This window comes from Dermacentor variabilis, chromosome 7, assembly GCF_050947875.1.
Source record: "Dermacentor variabilis isolate Ectoservices chromosome 7, ASM5094787v1, whole genome shotgun sequence".
NCBI classification, from domain to species: Eukaryota; Metazoa; Arthropoda; class Arachnida; order Ixodida; family Ixodidae; genus Dermacentor; species Dermacentor variabilis.
In genome coordinates this window covers 106,876,523-106,899,035 of record NC_134574.1, presented here as the reverse complement: position 1 = coordinate 106,899,035, position 22,513 = coordinate 106,876,523, and the positions used below count along the sequence as shown (strand labels likewise).

The window sequence follows — 22,513 nt, the reverse complement described above, 5'->3', positions numbered from 1 at the left end:
TTATTTGTAATATTAGCGAGTATTGATTTTTCGTCGTTCTTAGCCGACTGTTCGCTTTTGTCATTGTAAAAGCCAAGTGGTGCCTTCCCAGCCTTTTGCAGAGCACTGAAAATAGAGACACGTTAGTCTCACTAGCGCTGCCGGCACCTTCCGATTACGGTGTCGAAAGCTTAGCATGAAGGGAGTAGTGGCACTAGGTGACGCGCGCAGTAGTGATAGCGACGCACCATGTCGGCACGATTACTTGGCTTGCGTTTAGCTGTAGCATTGTCTGTTCTCGCACTCACTAGAGCCCTGTAGTGTTGTGATGTGTTTCAAATAACTTGTAACTGTAACAACATAACTGTAATAACATGTAACTTTCCACATATTGCCGTAGGGGCAGCAAGGTCGACGTTGTAGTCTGGTATATAGCTCTACCACATGTATAGTTTCAGGGCTGGTGGCTCAGTTTCTTATGGTGAGATACCGTGCCCTGTATTAATATGCCTAGTGCATTGCTCTATTGTTAGTCTTTCCTTTCCAGGGTACTGCCGTGTGCCTCTGTATTGCAACAGTGCTCTAGCCGAACCTGCTAAAGCTCAGCGCGTTTGTAGTCAGCGTCTCCGTGCTAGATGCCTCTGGAGTCGGAACGCTCGCATGCCGATGGGGTGGTCTCGGTGTTCTAGCTGCGGCGCGATTTGACCGGGCTCGTTAATCACCTGCCACCGACGATAGGGGGCCCTCGACTTTCAGGTGCATCGTAGCCGGGAATAGTAAATCTGACGCGTGGCGTTATTTTCCAGTTTTCTCGCACCGACCCTTGTTTACTCTAGCGTGGTAGCCGAGGTGTAATTTGTCTGCCCGTAACAATTTTGTTGCTGTCTGTTGCAATTACGCTTTTCAAAGCAGGTTAAAAACTAATCCTTATTTTCATAATCTGAACCTTAATGATTGTGACCTTGCTCCAAGGCTACTAGCTCACGACCGTACGATGCCATGCGGTCGTCTGGGCACCGTACTACCTCTGCCAGGTTTTTTAGGCGACAAACGCAGCATCGTACATCTGCGATGCCATCAAGCCTCAAAAATCGAGCCACGACGGTAAATGGAAAGAGCCGATGTCCCAGTGCGTCTCATGGCGTTTTTTTTTTTCTTTATTTTTTATCCCGCTTTTCCGCCTCGCACACAAACCGTCCCCAGAGGCATCTTTCGCGAGAAATAAGTATTGCTTGTGTGTGTGTTTTTAGAATTTGATCGACGTCGTTTGTTTTGTTGTTTCTCGTTCGCCCTTTCCCTGTTTATTTGCTTATATTTGTTTTGCTTTCTTTCGTTCTCTCCCACGTTCCCCTCCCCCTCCTTTTTTTCCTTCCACTTTTTTTTTTCACAAACAGGGAGCGTCCAACGTGGTTCGCGTCAAAGGCGCGCAGGAGAGGGCTGCCAAACTCATCAAGAGTTGAGCGGCGTTCCGCCACCAACTTTGCTTTACTCTTTCTGTTTTGTTTTTTTTTTTTCATTTTGCACCTACACACAACTACACCATGTTGCACTGACGGATTTTATCTTCACACACACAAACAACACCTACACAACCGACGCACCAAGAACCAACAGGGCTGCGATGATCGACCGTCGGGGAGACGTCGTGTGTCGTTCCTGCCTCCCACCTGGCCTTTCTACGGACTTTGGGAATAGACGGAAAGTGAAAAAGGAAAAAAAAAGTACCGACAGGGGACGTCTTCACACCGGTCGTACGATTGCGTGTCTTCTTGTTTTTATTTTTTTTAAATTTGTAATGTCCACTCTGGAATTGTGCAGACGGTGTTTCTTTTTCTTCTCTTTTTTGTTCTTTTACAGTCTGTCCTGACTTGCACAGAGACACACCCGTGACACACACACACGCGCACTCACATGCACTTGTGTTTACACTTGCTTGCTACAAGCAATTGCACACCAATTTTTTTCTATTTTTTTCCTCTCTTCGCTGAAGGGTTATTATTATTATTTCTGTTTGAGACACTGACTTTATGTGATAAGGGAAGTATAGCGCGTCAGCAAAGTCCTGTCTCTTCAAAGGTACGCCGAGGTGTAAGCGCTTTCCAGCTTTAGCCGCTGTCAGATCGTCTTAAAAAGGTTTCCGCGCGTTTATTTTTTAAATCCTCATTTCGCACCGATAACCCTTTTCTTAAAGTCTGCAGCACGTCGATTCTAAATCTTCCTTCATTATGAACGAATATCCAGTGTGGGCAACGGAGAGCGCATTGTTAAGGCAGAAAGTTTGCCTGCAGTAGCTGCAAAATTACGATAACTGCAAAAAAAAGTGATAATGCAGAACGCAGTGCCCATCAGGTTTCCAAGGCATCTGCATAAGAACGTGCGCGAACGTGTGCGCTGGTAGCGTTTGGAAGTTTGCCCCCCCCCCCCCCGCACTAGTGTCACCGTGCCGAACATGACAGGGGGCTCGATATTCGAGTCGCCAATATTGACACCCTGTGTCAATATTCGACAACTCGCCTAATGTAGCTGTCGTGCTCCAGCAGGCTGAGTTTGTTCGCGTGGTTGTGCGGACGCGAGATTTACCTTAGGCACGCATAAAGTGGGTGTCACAAGAGTGTCGGGAACCTGCGGCCGTTGTCTTCCTGTCGAAGGCAAATAATGAGTATGTTGGGGCTCTTCTTTTTTTTCTTTTTCCAACTAACCGCAGAGCGCGAAGTTTCTTCTTTGTGGTCTTCCTTTTTTTTTTCTTGGTTAGGTGCTGTGATTGAATGATACTTGTGTACTACAGTTTCTTTTTTCTTACTAGCGTTTTTTTTTTTTTTTGTGTGTGTGTGTGATTATGTCAAGCGCCCGTGAAACTACTGCGGTTCACGGAAGCCTGTATGTTGTTGCGAAGGAAGTGTTACTGAAATTTTTTTTATAGCATGTCGGTTTGTTTCGATGTTCGCGCCTTTCCTTTAACGGCTCTTATATTTTTTTTACCCTTTCTTCTTTGGTTTGGCCAACACGGTAATTATTTGTGGCATCTTACGGCACTTGCACTTTTTTTACAGTCCGCTCGCAGTTATCCCACCGAAATGGACAAACATGTAGGGCTCCGTTTCGCCTTTTTCATCAAACTCTTGGAACCATGTGGTCCGTTTCTTCGTTGTTGTTTTTTTTCAAATTTCAACTTGGTTTTTTTTACGCTGACCTGCTTTTCGAATGCCCACGTTTTCAGCGAGACGGCCTCCTTACGAGTTTATCAAGAGTTCAGTTTCTTGCAAAAAATTGGTAGAGCTATCCTGCTAAATTTTCTTTCTAAACCACAGTCCCTATTTTAAATATATATATCTATGTCCTTCCCTCTCCTTTCGCGTGTGGGCATGTCTTTTTTTAAAAAAAACATTGTCGTCTTCGGAGTGCACGATTGATTGCTCCCAAGGAGCAGGCACCTCTTCATCCTTTTGAAGGGCCCGTCAAAGCCAGGCTTTCGAAGGTTTTTTTTTTTTATTCATCGCCTCGAACTTAATGTTCATTTCACTCCTATAGTCCGCTCGTTGCATTTTAGTTTGAACGAAAGAAGAGAGAGAGATAAAAAAAAACGGCGGCAGAATTGTCATTCTTTCTGGTTTATTGGTTTCCTTTTCGGGACGTTTTATGCTTCATAAATGTAGATCTTATATATGAGCATGCGACAAGATTGTCATAGCACTTTGTATAGCGTCGTGCTTTTTTTTTCTCCCCTATTTTCGTTTTTCGTCTTCTAGGGTGACCTCTTTATAAGCTCATGATTAATAACTCCCGTTCGGGCCAAGTAGATTAAAGCCATATTTCTCCTCGCCTTCATCGTGCATTCTCTCACTTTATTATTGTTTGCCTTAGGCGCTTTAAAAAAAATATGGAAGTGAATGTCAAGGTCGGGCTTCTTCTGCCTGCAGGAGTCCTGGCTGCTCTTTTCTTCCCCGTGTTCTTCCCGTATTTCTACGCAGCACTCAAGAAAATTGGCCCTAAATTCTGCACTGATCTTTTCCAGACGTTAGGACTTTGGCGCCTCTATTCCTCTTCCATGCCTTATTTTTTTTTCATCATTTCCTCTACTAGTTTTTTTTTTTCTTCTGCCTCCTCACCTTCTTCTGGTTCCTTGAAAGAGGCATCTACGTTCTTCTTCTGGATTGGCTTGGTTCTAAACTTGGCGTGACTGCGCGTACGCGAAGCTTCTTCTGAAGTTGAAGCCTTGCGTTTATAACGCCAAGGGTCGCCATTTCGCCTGAGCCAACTCGGATGGGAAAAATGTGTAGTCAGAAACAAGTCGGCGCAAATCCGAGTAATTTCTTCTTACAACTTGGCGCAGTCACCACGGTGCTTCTTTTGGATTTTTATTGGTTTGACAGTAGTAATTTTTCGTCATTTCCATTTATTTCGCGTGTGTCCGTTCTAAACTTATGCTTGAGAACTACACCTGCTCTCCTTCTGAACCAGCGGTGTATCCACATCTGTTTGGCCGCGGCTTCGGCCTTCATTGGTCTTTCGGTTAGGCTTTTCTTTATTTTAGTCATTCACTTATCTTTTTACTTCCTATATTATTTTTTATTCTTTCGCAACTTCAGTTCGATTCCTATAGGGTTTGGTGGCTTTAAAGAATATTTCCTTCCTTACACTTCGCTGTTCGAAATTTTTCTCTCTTTTTCTTTCGTCAGCTTTGCGCTGGCGTTATTTAATTCCTTCAGAGGGCTAACCGAAGGCTCCTTTCACAGCTTGCCGTAATTCCTGGCTTTTGTTTATCATGTTTCGGTACTTAATGATTGTGAGGAGTGCATTTCGGAAGGTATTGTCATCAACGAAATGTCCGCGCCTATGCTGCAATTTTTCAGGCATCGCACTCCGCCTCCTACAGAACAGCCACCTAAACTGATTGTTAGGCTCATTTTTATTTTTATTCTATGTTCCGAATTTCATAAAAAAAATTCATTGCAGGCATCCTTCCATCGAAGTCTTCATTTCTTAGAGTAGCAAGTTTAGCTTTCGAAAATTCAGGCGCGCTGGTGGTCCGTGTTCTTACGCCTACTCCGGAACGTAGGCAGTTTGGCTCGTGAATACACTGCCTAGACTAGCTTATTAGATTAGCTTACGAGGTTTAGCTTATTAGATTAGCCTGTTAGGCGGCACGAAGAAGTGAACCGCTTGGTCGGCCCAGGGTTCCTGGCGTTTTTTCTATTCAGTTTTCAGACGTTAGGGTCACGCAGTTGTCACCTAAATCAGATCGCCGTTCCTGCTTCGCCTTACGGCAGGTAGGAGACTCTCTGGCGATGTTGAACGGAGGCAAGTTGTACGCTTTGTCTTAAGTGGAAGGCCGATTAAAGCGTGGTGTTATGGCTACGGCGTTTGTTTCTGGTGCGCCTTGGGCACGTGTTAAGGTTTTCACTCGTTCGTTACATATCAGATCATCAGTATAGGGTGTCACGCATTCATCTCTTTTTCGCTAACTGTAAGAACACTGATCGGCCCGCCACGGGCTAGAAAGGTTCTTTGATAGGGACGCTACGGCCTAGCGTGGCTTGGGCAACCATGCGCGGTAGCAGAGAAAAAGAAAGAATGTATAAAGAAAAAAAAAGTTTCCATGGAAGAATGCAGGAACACTCTCATTTGTCATGTATACTGTGAGCTACGTTGATGTGTAGCATTGATGTCGCAGTGGCTACTCTGGCTTTTGTGTCATGTGCACGTTTCGATTGCGCTTTATGGCTTGTATCATCCGTTCAGCAGTTAAAAAGAGCTCATATCCCCGTTTCGTAACACCGCATATCATTGACTGCACTGCTTTCTTTTCCCTTTGCAGTGCACTACTGAGTATTTCTTCCTTCATTTTTAAGTGAAGTGTGCCATGGTGCCGTATGGGCTCAACGAGACGCGAACTGAGCATGGTTGTGATGCCTAGGTGCCTTGACACGTGGCTTTATCGGGAGGAGTAACGTGCTGAATCGCTTGAGAAGTACTGGAGCGTCCATGCGGATGCCTGCGCAGCGTGTATGTTAAAAAAAAAAGAACAATTCAAATTTGTCAGACGTAACGGACGAAGAACTCGCAAAACATCAAATTAAAACGAATGCTCTGTGAACAAACGAAAAGGAAAAATATACACGGTAGAAAGCCCCATCGCATGCCCTTACATTCGGTTCTTACGAGCATCAAATCTTAAGCGCGTTTCTTCCCGGCAACCTTTCGCACAGCATAGTTCACGCCGGATATTTCTGGATGGTCGTGAATCAGTGCGATCAGGTCTCCCAACCTTGTTCTCTTCGCGTTTCGTTCTGTATGTTGTGCTTGGCTGTGTCGCTTGCATATCGCACCGTATATTACTGAACTACTCCCTGTTCGCAAGCAAGCAAATCTTTTTCTTTCTTTCTTTCTTTCTTTCTTTCTTTCTTTCTTTCTTTCTTTCTTTCTTTCTTTCTTTCTTTCGCTTTCGGGGTGAGGACAATATTTCCGCTTTCCTACTGACAGCTCTACATATTATCTCCATTTGTACTCCTCCGTCGCGGCAAATATTGCCGCGTCATGCGTCCCCCGGCGAACCTCTTCGCCAGCCGGGCACTGGCCCGGTGCCGTCGCGCAAGGTGGCGGGCTTGGTAAATTCACCGACTGTGGTAACCCCGTGTGTAGTTTAGGCGCGACTATGTAGTCACTAGCGATGCATTCCTACCTTGTTCCGAAAGGCGCGTTTTTGTCGCGACAGTGTTGTTGCGAACCCAGCGTGGTGCGGACTCGTGCGAGCAGAGATATGGCTATAGAAAGGACTTTTGTGCGGCGTGACCCGGCCCTCCAGTGTTTAAAGCGTAGGCTTGGACTCGATTTTGCAAGATGTTTGGTCACGCATCGTAGCGCTTTAATGTTGCTTGAGTTCGCCACCGGACCCGACAGGTATTACCGGTGTCATATGCTTAAATTCGCTGAAAGTGATGTGGTCGTTCACTGGGTGGCTTTTGACGAGCGCGTCAATTCGCCACGTGTCTGGGACGCGAGCGTTGCTAAAGTGGGCGTTGACGACAGGACAGCTAGTGGAAGCTTAGCGACGCTATAGCTTATCGGCCGCGTAGATCGAACATCGTGGCACGTAAGGCGCGTGACTGTGTGCTGCGGACGCTTATAGCACTAACGTCGTTCTCTAAGCGTTACCGCTCGCAGACGTTAGTGCGCGCCGAATACGAGCTTGCTGCGAGCTCAGCGGTTTGTTCGCTGAAACTGAGACGCCCCGGTCAACCATAGTCCGAGGCTTCGCAGAATATGTGCAAGGCGCACGGCGCATTAGAGAGACGAGGACAGGTTACTGTGTCGCGTCTCTTTTTCCCCGCAGCATATACCCTGCGACAGTCGTGGAGCAGTTCAGAATGTACGCCTGTTGAGATGAACGTTGGCAGCGTAAGCCAAGCAAGTCCTAGCTGAGCATTCAACCAGGAAAGGGAGGCGAAACAGCTGGGGAGCCCACAAGAGGCATTTAGCCCTTTTTTAGGCGCGCATGCAGCACGACATACGCGCTCGCCGCATGGCACGCACGGGGAGCGAACGCGGAGCGATTCTTCACTCGCGTGACGTATATTGAAGGCGGCTTTGTGGCGGCCACTGTGGCGTTTTCGGCGCGTGGTATAGTATAGTATACGCTGCACCATCTGTGGCGTGTTACGGGCTTGCGCGGAACCGCCGCTCCCATTTAGATGATTGTGTCGTCAATTCTCGGGCGCACGCGATGTTGTTCGCGATGGTTGCTGTTTGGAGAGATGTTTGTGTATGTAGAGAGCGCTGACAACTCGTGGGCCGGGGGTCTGCTGCGTATGGTAAGTGCTTAAGGAAACAGTCCCTGCACCGCGTGCGACGCCGGTTCGATTTTTGTGTGTGCGTGTGTGTGCTGTACTGATCTCAACTGGGAGCTTTGTTATTGTACAGCGTTGCGAGAGTGTGTGTGTGAGAGAAAGAATGCAGTTTGAAGGAGTGGCGACTGTCCGCGCCCCAATTCATTCCGTCTACAAAGAGAGGCTTCGCTCGCGTGTACCGTTATTTTTACGGCGTTTGTTTGTTGCGCTGTTTTCGAGCGTTGGCACAGGCGTGTTTTGTTGAGAAATTTTATGGTTCTGTTAGAGCTTGCGTGGGTTGCTTTGTTGCACGCTTGCAGGATCGTTCCTGCAGTTTTCTTCTTAAAATTTTTCTGACATTGGCGCAGAAATTATTGCTTCAATTTTAGGGTTGGCGAGCCGGAAAAATTGTGAAATGTATCGCTTATTGAGGCTATTGAAACTACGATAAAGGCTGAACATTGCCTAGCCTATTCCAACTCTTTTATTTTTTGCATTTTAGCCTGTTTTGACTAATTCAGTAATCTTTGCACCTGTACGTGGCACCCGACAGATGTATTTGCGTCGAGTGGCAACAATCGGTGATACACGTTCGGCTGGGGTTTTATGTTCATTAATGTATTTTTCGTTGATTGCATGGCTGTACTGACGATTTTCGTTTTTTATTAAAGAAGAGACGCTTGTCTGCAACAATATGTGAACGGCATATTCTCACCGGTTTTCTTGTTTTTTAAGGCTGCAATTACCTGAACAATGTGTTTATTGCCACGCCTTTGTGGTTTCGCTTTTTTTTTTTTTGATGCTCCGATAAAAAAAAATTAAAACGCACTTTGTGTCCTTCTTGTGTCCTTCTTTAGTGCTTTTCTTCGCTTGGGAATGTCCTGCATAAGCAAAAGCGTTATGCATACCTTTAAAACTGTGTCTGCCTGCGCCGTCCTGGTTACCATGGTTACTCTCAATAATAATTTGCTTCATGATATTCATTATGCATTTGCCATGTCATTTGTCCATGGCAAATGCATGTCGCGCTACCTAAATCTCCTGCCCTCTAGCTGAGCAGATTAGGATTTTGATATCGGTGGCATTCTTTCTTTATATTTTTGTCCACCTGCATCGCCGTAGAACCTTACTTTCATATCTCGTCGCCTTGTGGGATATGTTTGAACTGTCATCCGTCATTCCCCCTCTGCAAGTCGTGCTTACTGCGCTTGCCCCCTCACAAATTTTATCTCATGTTGTGACCTGCCATTTTCCGTCATGTTACATTACTGCTTGCGGACTCCCCATTTTCTTGCATCTTGACTTTCACGGTCTTGCGCGCCATTTTCCTGCTGTGGCAACCTCTTCAGCGCCACTTCGGTAAGACGCCACCGGAATCGGAAAATATATTTAAATAATTTAACTGTTTTAGCTTCGCCAGTGATCTTATGAGCGCCTACACATGAGGCGCCGTACATTACATTAACTGTCATTAAAAGGTGCCGACGGTGCGGTCAGGCCAGTGTTGCTTCTCAAAACGACTGGCTCATTTTACTTGCCATAACAAGCTGTACCTATGCTTCTGTAATGGTTAGAATGAAGCGCCTAATGTATCGTGTTGGCCTCCGAGATGTGTAATCTCGCAAAATGTTCCTTGTGGTGCCTAGTGTTAGCGCATCGGGTGTGCACTTGCTAGAGTCGCTTGTTTAACGCCTCTTGTGTCGTGCAGCTAATGACGTGAAAAAAGAAAAAGCAAGCGATAAAACACGCCGAGGTGTTCACGGAAATCTCGGAGGCAACATCCGTCATTCGCCTTTTGTGCGCTATGTGGCGCTAGAATAGAGGAGCAGCAGCAGCAAATTCGCAGGCTTCACTGAGGTTCGTTCGAAACACGCGGCCACTAATGAACGGGAGCATGAACAACTGCGTTCAATCTGAGCTACAACACCGTGTCCGTGGTCGGAACGGACCGAAGATCGCACGGTGGCGCCGACATACGAACACTTGGAAAGCACGGTTCGTATTGTTGGTAATTGCTAAACCAATTCTTACGTCGGCGCCCCCATGCATACATAAAGCCCCTCCGCCCACGGATACCGTGTTGCGGGTCTTATTGACCGCTACTGTACGTCAGTGAAACCGCGTGTAAGGGCGACCCAACTTTAATAAGTTCCTTCAGGCGGAGCTTTGTGCGAGAAGCCTGCAGTTTTTCAGGCTGTCCTGTCGAAGTATAAATCCCGCAGCGTTTGCATGCTCGTAGATAATTTGCGGAAGCCTGGAAGTACTGGTTATTTTTACGTCTAGCAGGAACCAAACAGGAACAAATGTAACATTCGTGTACGTTAATCACGTGCGAGGTTTCTGCACTCTACAAGTTAGTTAAGCGATGGTTGGGAAATTAAGGTTTTCGAGAGAGTGGTCACTGAGTGATGACGTCACTGACAGTAGCCCTGTGGCGTTGTCGCATCACAAGCTGCGCGTTTTCTCAGTGTCATCACTGAACGACGGCGACCCCACAGTGTGTGCACGCTTCATCCATAGCTTCATTCATGGTCTGGTATCATCTTTCTTCCCCCGCCCCAACCATTGACATCCACCGCACACCTACAGACGGAGTCCAACAAGCTCCGCATCGAGGAGGCCAACAAACGAGCCACAAAGCTGCTAAAATGAAGCAGGAGCGCAGCTGCACAGCTGCGAGAGTGGTGGAGGAGGAGGAAGGAGCCCGGAGCAGACGGCACTGGCTGGCGCGGCCGCAAGCAGACGACAGCATTGCCACCGGCTTTGGGCCAATTCCCCTCCGTTTGCGCAGGCGCAGTCCAACGAGTCGCGCATCTCGGCGGCCAATCAGCGCGCCACCAAGCTGCTCAAGGACTGAGCGGCACATGGCGGTGGTATTTCCGACGATGGTGGTCAGGAGGAGGTGGAGAGCCCAGAAGTGCGGTACCAAGATGGCGCTGCCTGCGACTGCGTCGTCGTCATCGTCGTCATCTGTTCCTCGTGTTAACGTTAAATCGTCGTCTGCTTCGTGTTGTCTGCTGTGTTGGTGTTCGCCTCAATTGTTTGTGTTCCCCTGTTCACACATTCAAATAGAGCAAGGCTCTCTCCGCTTATTGATTTGGTGTGCAGTGTTGAACAAATATTGTCAGGCATATTAAATTTCATACTTGATAATCTTAACGTAATAAACGTTGTGGATTCACAAACGTCACATTGTAACGGAAAAGTTGACAATACGTCTAAAAAAAGATATTTCACCTGTGTGCAGTGTCGTTCTTGTTTTGACACCCATGAAACGCTCTGTAATAGTTGTTCGTGTTGAAAGCAGTGTGAATGTAGTAGCGGCCCTGTTACTTTCCGAGTTATTTAGCGCGACGTAACCGACGCGCACTTAATACATTCCTAATGGCTAAATGCACGGCACTTTCATACTTGTGTATTTTCTCCATTTGTTTTCAAACGAAAATTTCATCTGTAAACTTCACGAGCACATTCCTTTCGAAGGTGTCCAACTCAATGACGCTTCTCTTTTCAATTTAATTAAAGTAGAACCCAAGTTCCAGTGAGACGCCAACAACAGAACTTCTGCTCAAGTTTCGAACCATGCAAATGTTAAATTTTTTTTCTTAGGTTCTTGTAGATCAGAACTGTTACGGCCGGCGTTTAAAGGGTCCGTCTTTGAACAAGATCGTATAATGACCACAACGAAAGCTAAACTATGTGCATGCCGGTTCATGGTTGTGAACCACCCTATTCTCGACTGTATCAGGAGAGAACTGTGAAACACTGCAATACTTCGTTGACTATACATAACGCGCGCTTACCTCCCCCCCCCCCCCCCATGCATACTATTCACTTCCCTGATATACCTGTGTTGCCTAGTTGGAGGTATGCCACTACTGTGGGCTTCAGTAAGTTTCGTGTAAGTGCACTTAACCCGTATGCTAACTACTTTTCTTCGTATCACGGGTTCCTCCCTGTCAAAAACAACTTTTGGGGAAACTTCGGTTACCGCAGTAGCGTTCCTTTCTATGCCAGTCGGCAGCAAGTGGCTATCCATTCAGCGGTGGTTGCGTGGCGCTGTCTCTCAAAATTCCTCGGCGCATCCAAGCCAAATCCGTTGCACGAAGCAATTGCATAAGTAGCGCGTATTAGCATCAGATCATCGCGACGCCGCTGGGAAGCTTACCGCGACCTTGGAGACACCGGTCACCTGACCTTCTCTTACGGAATCGAAATCGCGAAAAAGCGGATGTCGTGTAGTCTGTGCCTGTGTGCTTGGGCGAAGAAACTTGAGTCGAGTGTGTCCGTGATTGAGCTTGCCAGGGTGCGACCGGTTCGATGGAAAAGCGCCAGCACTCTCTTCGTTCTTAGAGCTTGCCGACAGTTTTCCAGAAGTAACTGCTGCGTCCCCACTACCGTTTTCGAGTTTCGTGTGCTCAAAGGTAGGCTACGTTCGTTCGTTCTGTTGAGGCGCTCCGTCACGCGATGCGAACGTTCTCAAAAATGAGAAGTCTGGCAGAAGCTCTTACTTCCTCAAAAGGATAGCTGCCAGAACCTTTATTGTTTTTTTTAATATATGGCTGAACATCCTCACTAGATCGGCATATACTTTTGCGTGTTATGACAGTAATGTGCCCAACTCATTCTTGTTTAGATTTATATTTGTTTCTCATGAAAGTAGAACGTCGTAGTATTGGAGCAATCTGTCATTTGAAAGCGCCGGAAAATGTAATTGCCGTCCAGACCCTCGCCATGGTATGGCTTCTCGCGTATACTGGTGAGCTTTTGTTACTGCCATAAGATTGGTGCAGGACCAGTGGCGTAGCGACAGGGGGGGCCGGGGGGCCGTGGGCCCCGGGTGCAAGGGGCCAGTGGGGGGGGGGGGGGAGGTGTCATATACGTCTGAAGATACCCGGAAATTGTCGATATCCTCGCCTTCCTCGACTACAACCGGGGGGGGGGGGGGGAGGGGGGTGACAGAAGACCTATGGGCCCCGGGTGCCAGACGACCTAGCTACGCCACTGTGCAGGACTGTACGAAACTAACTTTGGAAAACGGGAGCCTATACACTGACGAGCGTTTGAAGGACAAAGTGGGTAATATGTAAAACCTCGAACGCATTAAAACGAAGATGACGCCGCAAGAAGAAAATACCAGCGAAGGTTATTGTCGAAAGAGGTTGCTCGAAAACTTCACGGGCATTGTCTAAAGCAGGTGTTTTCAAATACAAACGCTGAATTCGCTCTGTTCTTTTTGACGGATGGCCTGGCAAGCTATACCTTTGTGCACCTCACTATGCTAAGATCGGAAAGGTTTTGCTTAACGCGCCTCGATTTCCTCATCGCAGTCACGTGCCGATGTGCTCCGAAGGTCACTTAAGTGCGACGAGCTTTCGAGCGGCGCCGCCTACAGCGACGTGTCGCGTGGCGCCATCTGGCGCTGGCTTCGGCAAACACGAACAGCATTCCACGCGCTGTTCGCGACCTGATCGTGCAGAGTGAGCTTGGTGACGCTTGACAACGAACGCAGTTGCATGGTTACGAACATATCACAGAAATCACATAGTTGAACCTGCCGACGCCTAACATTGCGAACTTTTTTTTGTTTGTTTGCGATGGATACTTTGCGCACTATTAGGCCGGACTGCTATTAGTGACGCTAAAGCTACCATGGACTGAAAGAGCTGGCTTTTTAGCTGTTTAAGATGCAGGAAATTGCAATTTACGCTCAATAGCTACCGCGACGATTGAACAACTGCAGACATGTTTCCGTCTGCCTGCGTCGCCTAGTATACTCTGTAAAGACGTCGTCGCTATCGCCGCTGTATGTTGCGGACGGCGACCGCCAATGCTGTAATCTTCAAAATTTGGATGCACCGCCACTTTGTCGTCAGTTCGCAGGCGACAAGCGAAGTGCATCCGATAACGCGATCAACCCTAGGTCGGCTGCTCTGATTTCGTCACAAGCGTCACTCAAGTATCCCTCTCACGAGCAAGTCGTACTCGTAAACGAACTGAAAACATTCCAAACGGAAAGACCCATCAACCCAACGCTTGGCGTTTGTCCAAGCACCCCCACCCCGTCCAGTTTTTCCCACCATGCCCTTTACTTTTCACAACTTATTTAACTGTATCGTCCCCAAGGAGAAAACAACTCGCAGTAAGCGTGCTGTTTGTCCTGCCCTAGGGAGGCTGGTCAGTTTTCCATTGCTCCAGTGACGAATTACCCATGCGTTCTCGGTGGGTGAGTGGTTTATCCGCAAAGGCCTGTGATAAGATCAACGACGTGCGTTAGTTCACGCATAGACTGAACTGCATAACGCGTAAGATTTCGAACGATGAAAGAGGCGCCGTTGAGGCCGTTGTCGCACAAGCTCGACGACCCTTCGAAGACCTTGCGGCGACTTGAAACGCCCTGGTGTCGTGCTGTAGGTGGTTTTGCGAACGCAACAATTTCCTGTGCGACACACAACCTTTCGCGCATCTCCCATGAGTGTGACGTTTAAGCGTGATACCCCTTGCCCGCCAGTGCGTTTCGCTTCGAACCCGACAAGTTCCGCATACATCCTCAAGCGTGATTTTCCTTTATCTTTGTGCGTTATGGATGAGGCGGTTTCGTGGGGGTTACCTATAAATGAGAGTGAGCGCTAAGGTTCTTGGCATGTCGGCTCTGCCGCCGCGTTGCGGGCAATTGTGTGGCTTTGTCTGTACTACTGCTAAGCGTGAAGCTGCTGCAGTTTAAGCGGTATAAGGAGTTGAAGCCGACAAGGGACGCGCTTCGAGCGTAACCTCGCTTCTGGTTTCTGAAGTATCAACCAGGATCCTTCAATTGCAATGAAAGGACGTATCAGAGGTGGCGAGAGGTGATATAAGCGTTAGGACTACCGTAAACCGTCGTTGGTGTGTCAGGTTTTTCTTCATGCACTCGTCAGGTCATTCTCGTGTAATGTGTTGTGCGCGTTCGTACGAGACGTCTGTTTCTCTTATGATTGTATTTAAAGGTAGGTAGTCTTGAACGGTGTCTCGGACAGTATCTCGCTACTCTTGCTTTAGGTTCGTAAATGCATTGATGTTGTTATAGGTAATTGACGCCTGTGACGCTTACGAGGATACCATGCTTCGCTTTGCTCACAACATGCACGGCGTCACCTAATAATACTCGTGTCTTCGAAGCGTTTGCCAGTTTTAGCCTGGGAAGCTTTATCAAGTGAAAACACTTTATTTTATTTGCTTGCATTCATTCATTCATTCGTCGCTAATGTATTTAGCTACGTCAACTCAACCAAAATAGGTGTTTAAAAATGAAACGTGACTCTAGATCTGTCGGGCTTAGCTTATATTTTACAAAGTGAAAGTCTCATCTGAATGAACACTAAGCTATTACGGCAGCGTCAATTGTGTTTTGATCGGCGCGTTTCTAAGGATACGCTTATACGGCAAACCGAATTGGCGTAAGGGTTACGATTCGTAATCGGAAATTAGTATTTTCTCAATTCATATTTGTCAGCAAGTGAAAAAGCCGATAGATTCACTAACCTCGTCATCAACTTGCGCTGACGCTTTATATTCACATTTCATCACTGGTGCACTGATAATCGGCTTTAGAAGTATCCAGTATATGAGGACTGGTCTTTGTTTTTCTCCATATTCTCTCCACTGTTCTAACACCAGGTGTATGCACATACGCACAACGTATATAGAATCTGCATTACGTTCTTTCGCAGGAAACTGTGAATCGCTTCTATACCCCCTATTACGTACGGCATGGAATTTTCACGGTCTTTAGCGTAGCGAAGCATTAATAGCCGTCATTACTTTTTTTCCCAACCAAACTTTCGTGATTTCCCACGCGTCATCCCAACGCTTTGTGCGTTTCCTTTATTTCTTTCTGAAGGGATAGTCCCTTCTCATTCTTCGCTCGTTCCTTTTCAGTTCAGAAAGAAGGAACCTTGGGATGGGGTGGAGACTTTTTTTCTTTTCCGTAGTGACTATGCGTGATTGTGATAATGCACGTTCAGCTTGCTAGGGCTGAGACGTTGTGCTGCCCCTCGACTCGTACGCCGAAAGGTCAAGTGCGTTGAGTAGGTGCACAAGCGTCAGTGCGCGGTTTCGGAAGCGCCTATAGGTCATGAGCGGGACACAGCGGCTGTAGAGAGTTACAAGAAGGAATGACGGTTTACCCAAGTCTGTAAATAAGAGCTAGCTTGCCGTTTTTCGTAGCTAGATTTGTCTAGAATACAAATGAAATGTCCGTGCTTTATCATCCGTGTTGAAGCCCCCTTTAGCGCTAACAGTTTTCCAACCATATAGGCGTAACTTCTTTGAGACGCTGGCTCCTCTGCTTGTTTTTTTTTTTTTTCTGTCGGTTTTTGGTGTGTAAATAGTAGAACTATGTGAACAACGTGGCTTTTTGGCGTGTGCGTTTCTCTTCTCTCGAAATCCAGCATACGGCGTGCTCTGGAAGGCGGCCTGTAAATTGCTTCTTTCATAATTTTGACTTAATCAGATTTACCCACCTGCGTAGAGTAGCGTTTTAACGCCATCTCTTGTAATCGAACGCGCCGCTCAGGTGCCCCGGTGTGAGGGCTTGCTTCGTTAATTCGTGGTCCTGCTTACTCTTTAGTCGTCATTTAGGTCACACGTTAGGCGTAATATCTCGCGCTGTGTCATACACTCCACCCAGCCTGCTGCACCTTATCGGTATGTTGTAATCTGCTCGTTATTCCCATTAGCAGCCTGACATTATCTCTCTCTGTTTCGCTGTTCATTGCCGATTTATCAAGCCACCGGCGTTTAGCACTTCGCTGTAGAACATAATGACGCAGTCCTTGCCCATCGTTCGTTTTCGGCTTCCGGTTTTAAGTGAAATATAATGTAAGATAAGGTAATCTGCTCACTTCAGGATAATAGTCTTGTTGCCACGAATATATTTATTCGTGCACTACGCCTGTGTAAATACACGAAACCAGTGTGACTGACACACTGCTAAAATAACAGGTTGCAGCTGGGTATTTTTTTTTCTGTGGTGTTCTCTGCAACACGTGACGCAGATGTGCTCGCGGATATTTTGTCGTTCGCGATTTTCCAAATAAGAGCGTACAGCTTTCGGGGCAACCGCTGCCATTCGTGGACGTCATTGGAGACATTGATTTGAACAGTGTCGCCGTGTCGTGTATGCGATAAGCGTGACGCTTTGTTCAGGAACGCGCGAACTGGATTTTCCATATGAAAGTGACAGGACCCGTTTGAATAATACAGGATAAAAGGGTAGCTGGAAGAAATGGCACAATAATATGCGACTTTACTGACGGGTCTGCGCTAGAGGGTGCTAAGTGGGTTATCAGAGGTAATATGCGTTAGGAATCGGGCGATAAACGGTAGGGTCACGGCTAAAGGTGTCACGCTTAACATGGTACGGCGTAGTTCGCTCTCGGTAACTCGACCTGAAATTGACAGTTTCTACACAAGGGTGAAATGAAGTTTTGGCGGGTTTCGATCTTCAGCACTGCGCGTCACGCCTAAATTACACTGCAACATCCGTGCCTCGTTCTTGGCATGTAACGTAGATGCATTTGATGCGCAGTTTCTAAACTTGTAAATAGAATGCAATACGCGAAATATTTAGCTTAAGGAGCACCCATACTTGCTAAAACTATGTAAGACGCTTGAATAGGCGTAAAAGTTTAGGTGTCAAGCGCGTAACTGCGCAGTAGCTGCATTAAATTACCAGCACGTGTCACTTTCGGCACATGTAACGGACGTCACGGTGAAAACCAGAAGTCTATTTCTGGAAGTGCACAAGCAAGCGTCCGAGGTGTTAACGCATCACGAAAAAGCTTTCTCCGGTTTCATTCCATTACCCGGTGGCTATAGCATTATGTATTCAAGTTTCAAATATCGTCTGCTCTTTTGGGACAGCTCTCGCTGTGCTTTACCGAAATCGCTTCCCTCTCTGTTTTGTGAACAATCAATGTCCCACTTCATTGCTGTCTGCATATTTTATTCGCGTGTCTCGCTGCAGTGTTTCGACACCTTCCGCTGTATTGTGTCGGGTCAGTTCTAGGCTGCGTGCTTCGCTGTACTCGTTTCCTGTATAATATTTCATCTTATGCTGCTGCTATTGCTGCCTTCTTGGAGAAGTTGTTTTCTGTTGAATAAACGTTGCAAGTGTAAAGGAACACAAAGTGGCTCGTTTTATTTCTTCGTGTTTTGATATCGCCCGTTTATCTTTCAACGAGGCCGTCGGCTTCTGCGCGACCGTGATCAAATTCACCAAAGGTAAGTGAACAACTGCTAACAGGAGCACCAAGGCATTCGCTGGTGACCTGTAGGTTACGTCGGCATTTTCAAGGCATTTTGCAGAAGCCAGAACTTGCAAGATTTTGGCAAATTTAGGCAATATAACGCCAGCCTTCAGAATTCATTGGCGTGTAGCTTGCGACACGTGACAGCTATGCTTTTGTCACAGCCGTGAATTTCTGTGACCAGTGCGTCACTGGACGCGTCGCTAGACTGCACGTAAACCCTGTAGGTAACAGTGCGCGCATGATGTATGTACAATGAGGTTTGCTGTTAATTGGAACACGCGGTGGCGTCGCACTTTGGAGCTGCTCCGGAGGTAATAATAATAATAATATATGGGGTTTTACGTGCCAAAACCACTTTCTGATTATGAGGCACGCCGTAGTGGAGGACTCCGGAAATTTAGACCACCTGGGGTTCTTTAACGTGCACCTAAATCTAAGTACACGGGTGTTTTCGCATTTCGCCACCATCGACATGCGGCCGCCGTGGCCGGGATTCGATCCCGCGACCTCGTGCTCAGCAGCCTAACACCATAGCCACTCAGCAACCACGGCGGGTGCTCCGGAGGTAAAGCCACAGGGGCGGAACTCGGAAACGCGTCTTGCTACGCCGGGCGAGCAGGAAGCGACCGAGATGGTGGCTCGATAACGGCGCTTGCTTGGTGCTCGCTCACCTGTGAGGCACACTCGATCAGTGTAACAGTGGGGGAACGTGGTCATGACTAATGTGACTAATACGTCGCGTCGCTCGTGGGGCGCTACGGAGGGCGTGCGAGTTCTCGGTTTTACGTGTCAAAACCACGATTTTATTACGAGGCGTGCCGAATTGGTGGACTCCGCGTTAATCTTGACCAACAGGGGAACTTTAACGTGCCTCTATTGCAAGGGACACGGGCGTTTTGTTTTCGGGATGGCGTTATTCGGGATGGTGAGTGGTGAGTTATTCGGGATGGCGTACGGGCACAAATGAGAGGAAGTGGAAGTTAGAGGAGCTTGATAACTGCGTCGTTTAGGAAAAGAGGACGGCCGCATTTCGATGGGGCGCATTTCGATGGGGGCGAAATGCGGAAACACCCGTGTACTTAGATTTAGGTGCACGTTAAAGAACCCCAGGTGGTCGAAATTTTCGAAGTCCTCCACTACGGCGTGCCTCATAATAAGAAAGTGATTTTGGCACGTAAAACCCCATATCTAAAAAAAAAAAAATTGAAGAGGAGGGGGTGGGGTGAGACCTTGGGATGCTAGACGAGAGTGTAGTATTCTCCTGTCAGATATAAGCGGGTGAGGATGTAACAGTCCCCTCTCTAGCTTTTTCCAGCATGCACGAGAGGCAATACGACACGACCACTCGACAGTACACCCGCCCGCACATCCCCACTGCCTCGGGATACCGGCTCGCCCTAATATGCGAGGCATCAGTAGAGCTCCTACGGGCCCTCGTGTCGCACGTCCGACAAGCATGAGCGAAATCGTTCTGCACGACTTAAACTCGTGTACCAATTAATTGCAATGCACACTACAGAACTGAACCCACCCATTTACTTCTTTTTTCGTCTGGGTGCGCGACCAGACAACGACATCAGCTAACTTTAACTCCTTTGTGTGTCCGTAAAAACTGCTTTAAGTATTCGCTCCTTGCACGAACTATTGCCGACTGGAATAATCTCACTAACAAAGAAGTGTTGCAAGCGTCACTGACGTTGTACGCACAACATATTCCCTAGTGTGTCTGACTGTATTTTGTAACTTTAGTGCATATATTGTACATTATATTCTTACTGTTTGACATCTGGTCAAAGTGTTGTATTCCTGATGCTGGCCGCAGCGCTTCAACCTGCACCCTTACTTCCGTTTTGTTTACGGTTTGCCTGTTTTGCGGAACTGCTTAGTTCTTTTTTCTCAGCCTGCTATAATCCCGATATCGCTATCACAGTATCAATAAATAAATAATTGAGTATTGAGTAACACCTGGTGACTCCCGCGGAGCCTCTCACTGGGAGACGTGTTGAATAAAGATTTGCGCTCTCTTTTACTTCACTATTTCCGACCGAATCAGAGCAAACATGATTGTGATACCGAACAGAGGGTGAATGTCCACATTATCACACCGGAAGCCTTTTTTTTTTCGTCGTCACCTTTTTGCTGAACCTGAATTTTTTCTTTTTTTTTGTATAACGTGCCAGCCTCAGTCAACTCTAGGAAATGCGACTTTGTAGTTTTATCGAAACTGCGACAGGCCCTCGTCTTTGCCGGAGCGTCTGTCCAACGACAAAGGTGTATGGATGCGCCCGATCGACACGCGCCATTCTGGAAGTGTTGGCGAAGCTTCTGGACAGCGCCTGAACTACTCTGCCTATCACAAGTAAGTGCACACAATTTGTGTATTCGTCACCGTCGTAATTTTTTACTCGCTTGGATGTGTCAGGAGCCGCCATCGTATACTCTACGCAATACGTGAATTCTCGCAATAGGTAGTGCCTACCAGTGAGCCATCACTCTAGGTTGTAATATTTGGAGTCGGGCATGAAATAGATGGTAGCTGGCCCATGCCGTCGTCCAACTCATCCAGGCTGAGAACGTTGTTGAAGTGAGAGACTTGTTCTCATCGAGAACGAGGAATAAGGGTTTATTTACCGTATCTGCATAAGGACGTTGCAGTTCATCAGCCTAGCATGACTGCGAGAGAAAGCACCCTGAAGAGCCGCGAAACAGCTCCTTAAATACTCTGTCCTCCCTAGGTGAGGGAAAACGTTCGACCAGAGCATCGTAGCCGAGCCGCCTTTGAGGGGGAGGGCTTACAGACGCATTTCCGCGTAGGTTTCACTGCCCCCACTGAGGCGAGACGGTCTTCGTAGAACTGGGTCTTGCCCTAAGGAGGCGCCTCTTAATCCCCGAGCTGACCCCGCAGAGTGGCCGCCGTGGTTCTCCATTGTCTGGCGTCTTGAAAGGCGCGTGAGACGGTGCCGCCAAATAGATTCCTTCAGGAGCTCCTGCGCTCCCGGCAGACCAGGTCGGGGATGGCGAGTTCACTGACAAAGCCTGGTTCGCCGACCTCGTCTCGGCATTCCGGCGACGAAGAGTTGCTGACTCGGCATATTCTCCTCCTCACAAAGTCAGTCGCCGCAGCAGACATCGTGACGCCAAGAGGCTGCAGAATGACGCCTTGTCGTCCTTTCAAAGCAAGTCTCCACAGTAGACACAGTGGCGCCGTTCGGCTGGAGACTGACGGTCGCTTCCTAGAAAACGCCAACCGCGCTGCTGCAGCTGGCTGGGAAAACTTTGCATGTCAGCACCTCTGTAGGCCGTTCCTAACAAGGCGACGTACACACTTTGGACACGAATGTGATCCAAGAGTCACGTGCGTCGGCTGTGTACACGTGACTCGTGCTGCATTGCAGCGTAATCATTAGTGTTCGCATATGTTCGAGAACGCACGCAATCATTCACGTCGAGCGCGCAATATGATTAGGCAAAGCTCCCTTTCTACAAAACCACCACAACACTCTGAAAATGTCAGATACGCGTAGGCATGGCTTGCGCCGAGCGATAACATTGTGACAGTGGTTACCCGGTGAAAAATAATCACCGAAAAAAACAAGCTAAACAGTGTATACACACGTGTGAGTATTTGTAAGTAGAGTGCACGTCTTGAAATCTCAAAGGTAGCTGGCTCTGTATATCTTAACGACATCCAAGTGGACTTGGATGTCTTTGTCATCCTTTAGTTTTGAGGACAGCACTGATGCTTTCGAAATTTTGCAAAGGCAACGTGAACTTCAGTGACATGTGTCATGCTATACATTCTGCAGCATAACACTTGGCGCAGCCGTGATGTACAGGCACGGTTCGCGTCCCTGGAGTTTTCTCCTATTGATGTAAACTTTAGCCCTGACGAAATATAATGAAAACATCCAAAGTTCGAGGGATTACCAATAGTTGAGGTGAAGAGTGCTGGTCGCACTTTAAGGCAAATAAAAAATAAAATATGCAACTTTTTATAGATCTTATCGGGATCAGACTGTCTTTCCACACGATTTACCCGCCAAGAAAAGTCGCTGCATTCTAGCACGTGCTTGAATTGATATTAAGCAGAAATGCTACATGAGCTTAGACTGATGAAGTGTCTGTTTGAAACTCTACTTTCGCGATTCTTTTAGTGAGTGGTCCGTCACTAGAGTAAAAACAAAGGCTACAGTGCGAGGTCATGAATTTCAAAGTATATTTTTGTACTTCGGCCGCTGTGGCTCAGTAAAGATTCTATAAACTTATCCAGGCTAAGTACGTTGTTGAAGGGAGGGACTTGTTCTCATAGAGAACGAGGAATATGGGATTTATTTACAATATCTACATGAAGGGTGGAGAACGTTACAGTTCATCAGTCTAGCATGACTGAAAGACTGCACACCGAACAGCCGACAACGGCTG

At 47.3% G+C, this 22,513-nt stretch overlaps 1 protein-coding gene across 11 annotated transcripts in view; it reads left to right on the top strand.

Moving 5' to 3' along the window:
- Snap25 (Synaptosomal-associated protein 25kDa) overlaps positions 1-12,592 on the top strand; it is a 328,534-nt gene extending 315,942 nt beyond the window's left edge. For 8 of the 11 annotated variants that reach the window (XM_075698967.1, XM_075698968.1, XM_075698966.1 and 5 more), the window contains one exon: positions 1,374-8,508. In XM_075698967.1, the coding sequence (XP_075555082.1) occupies positions 1,374-1,439 (66 nt within the window). In that variant the 3' untranslated portion in view covers positions 1,440-8,508. Of the gene's footprint in view, positions 1-1,373; positions 8,509-10,391; positions 10,569-10,593 lie in introns of those variants that run through there. The other 3 variants (XM_075698959.1, XM_075698965.1, XM_075698961.1) reach the window with 2 other exon arrangements.
- Positions 12,593-22,513: the final 9,921 nt, after the last annotated feature.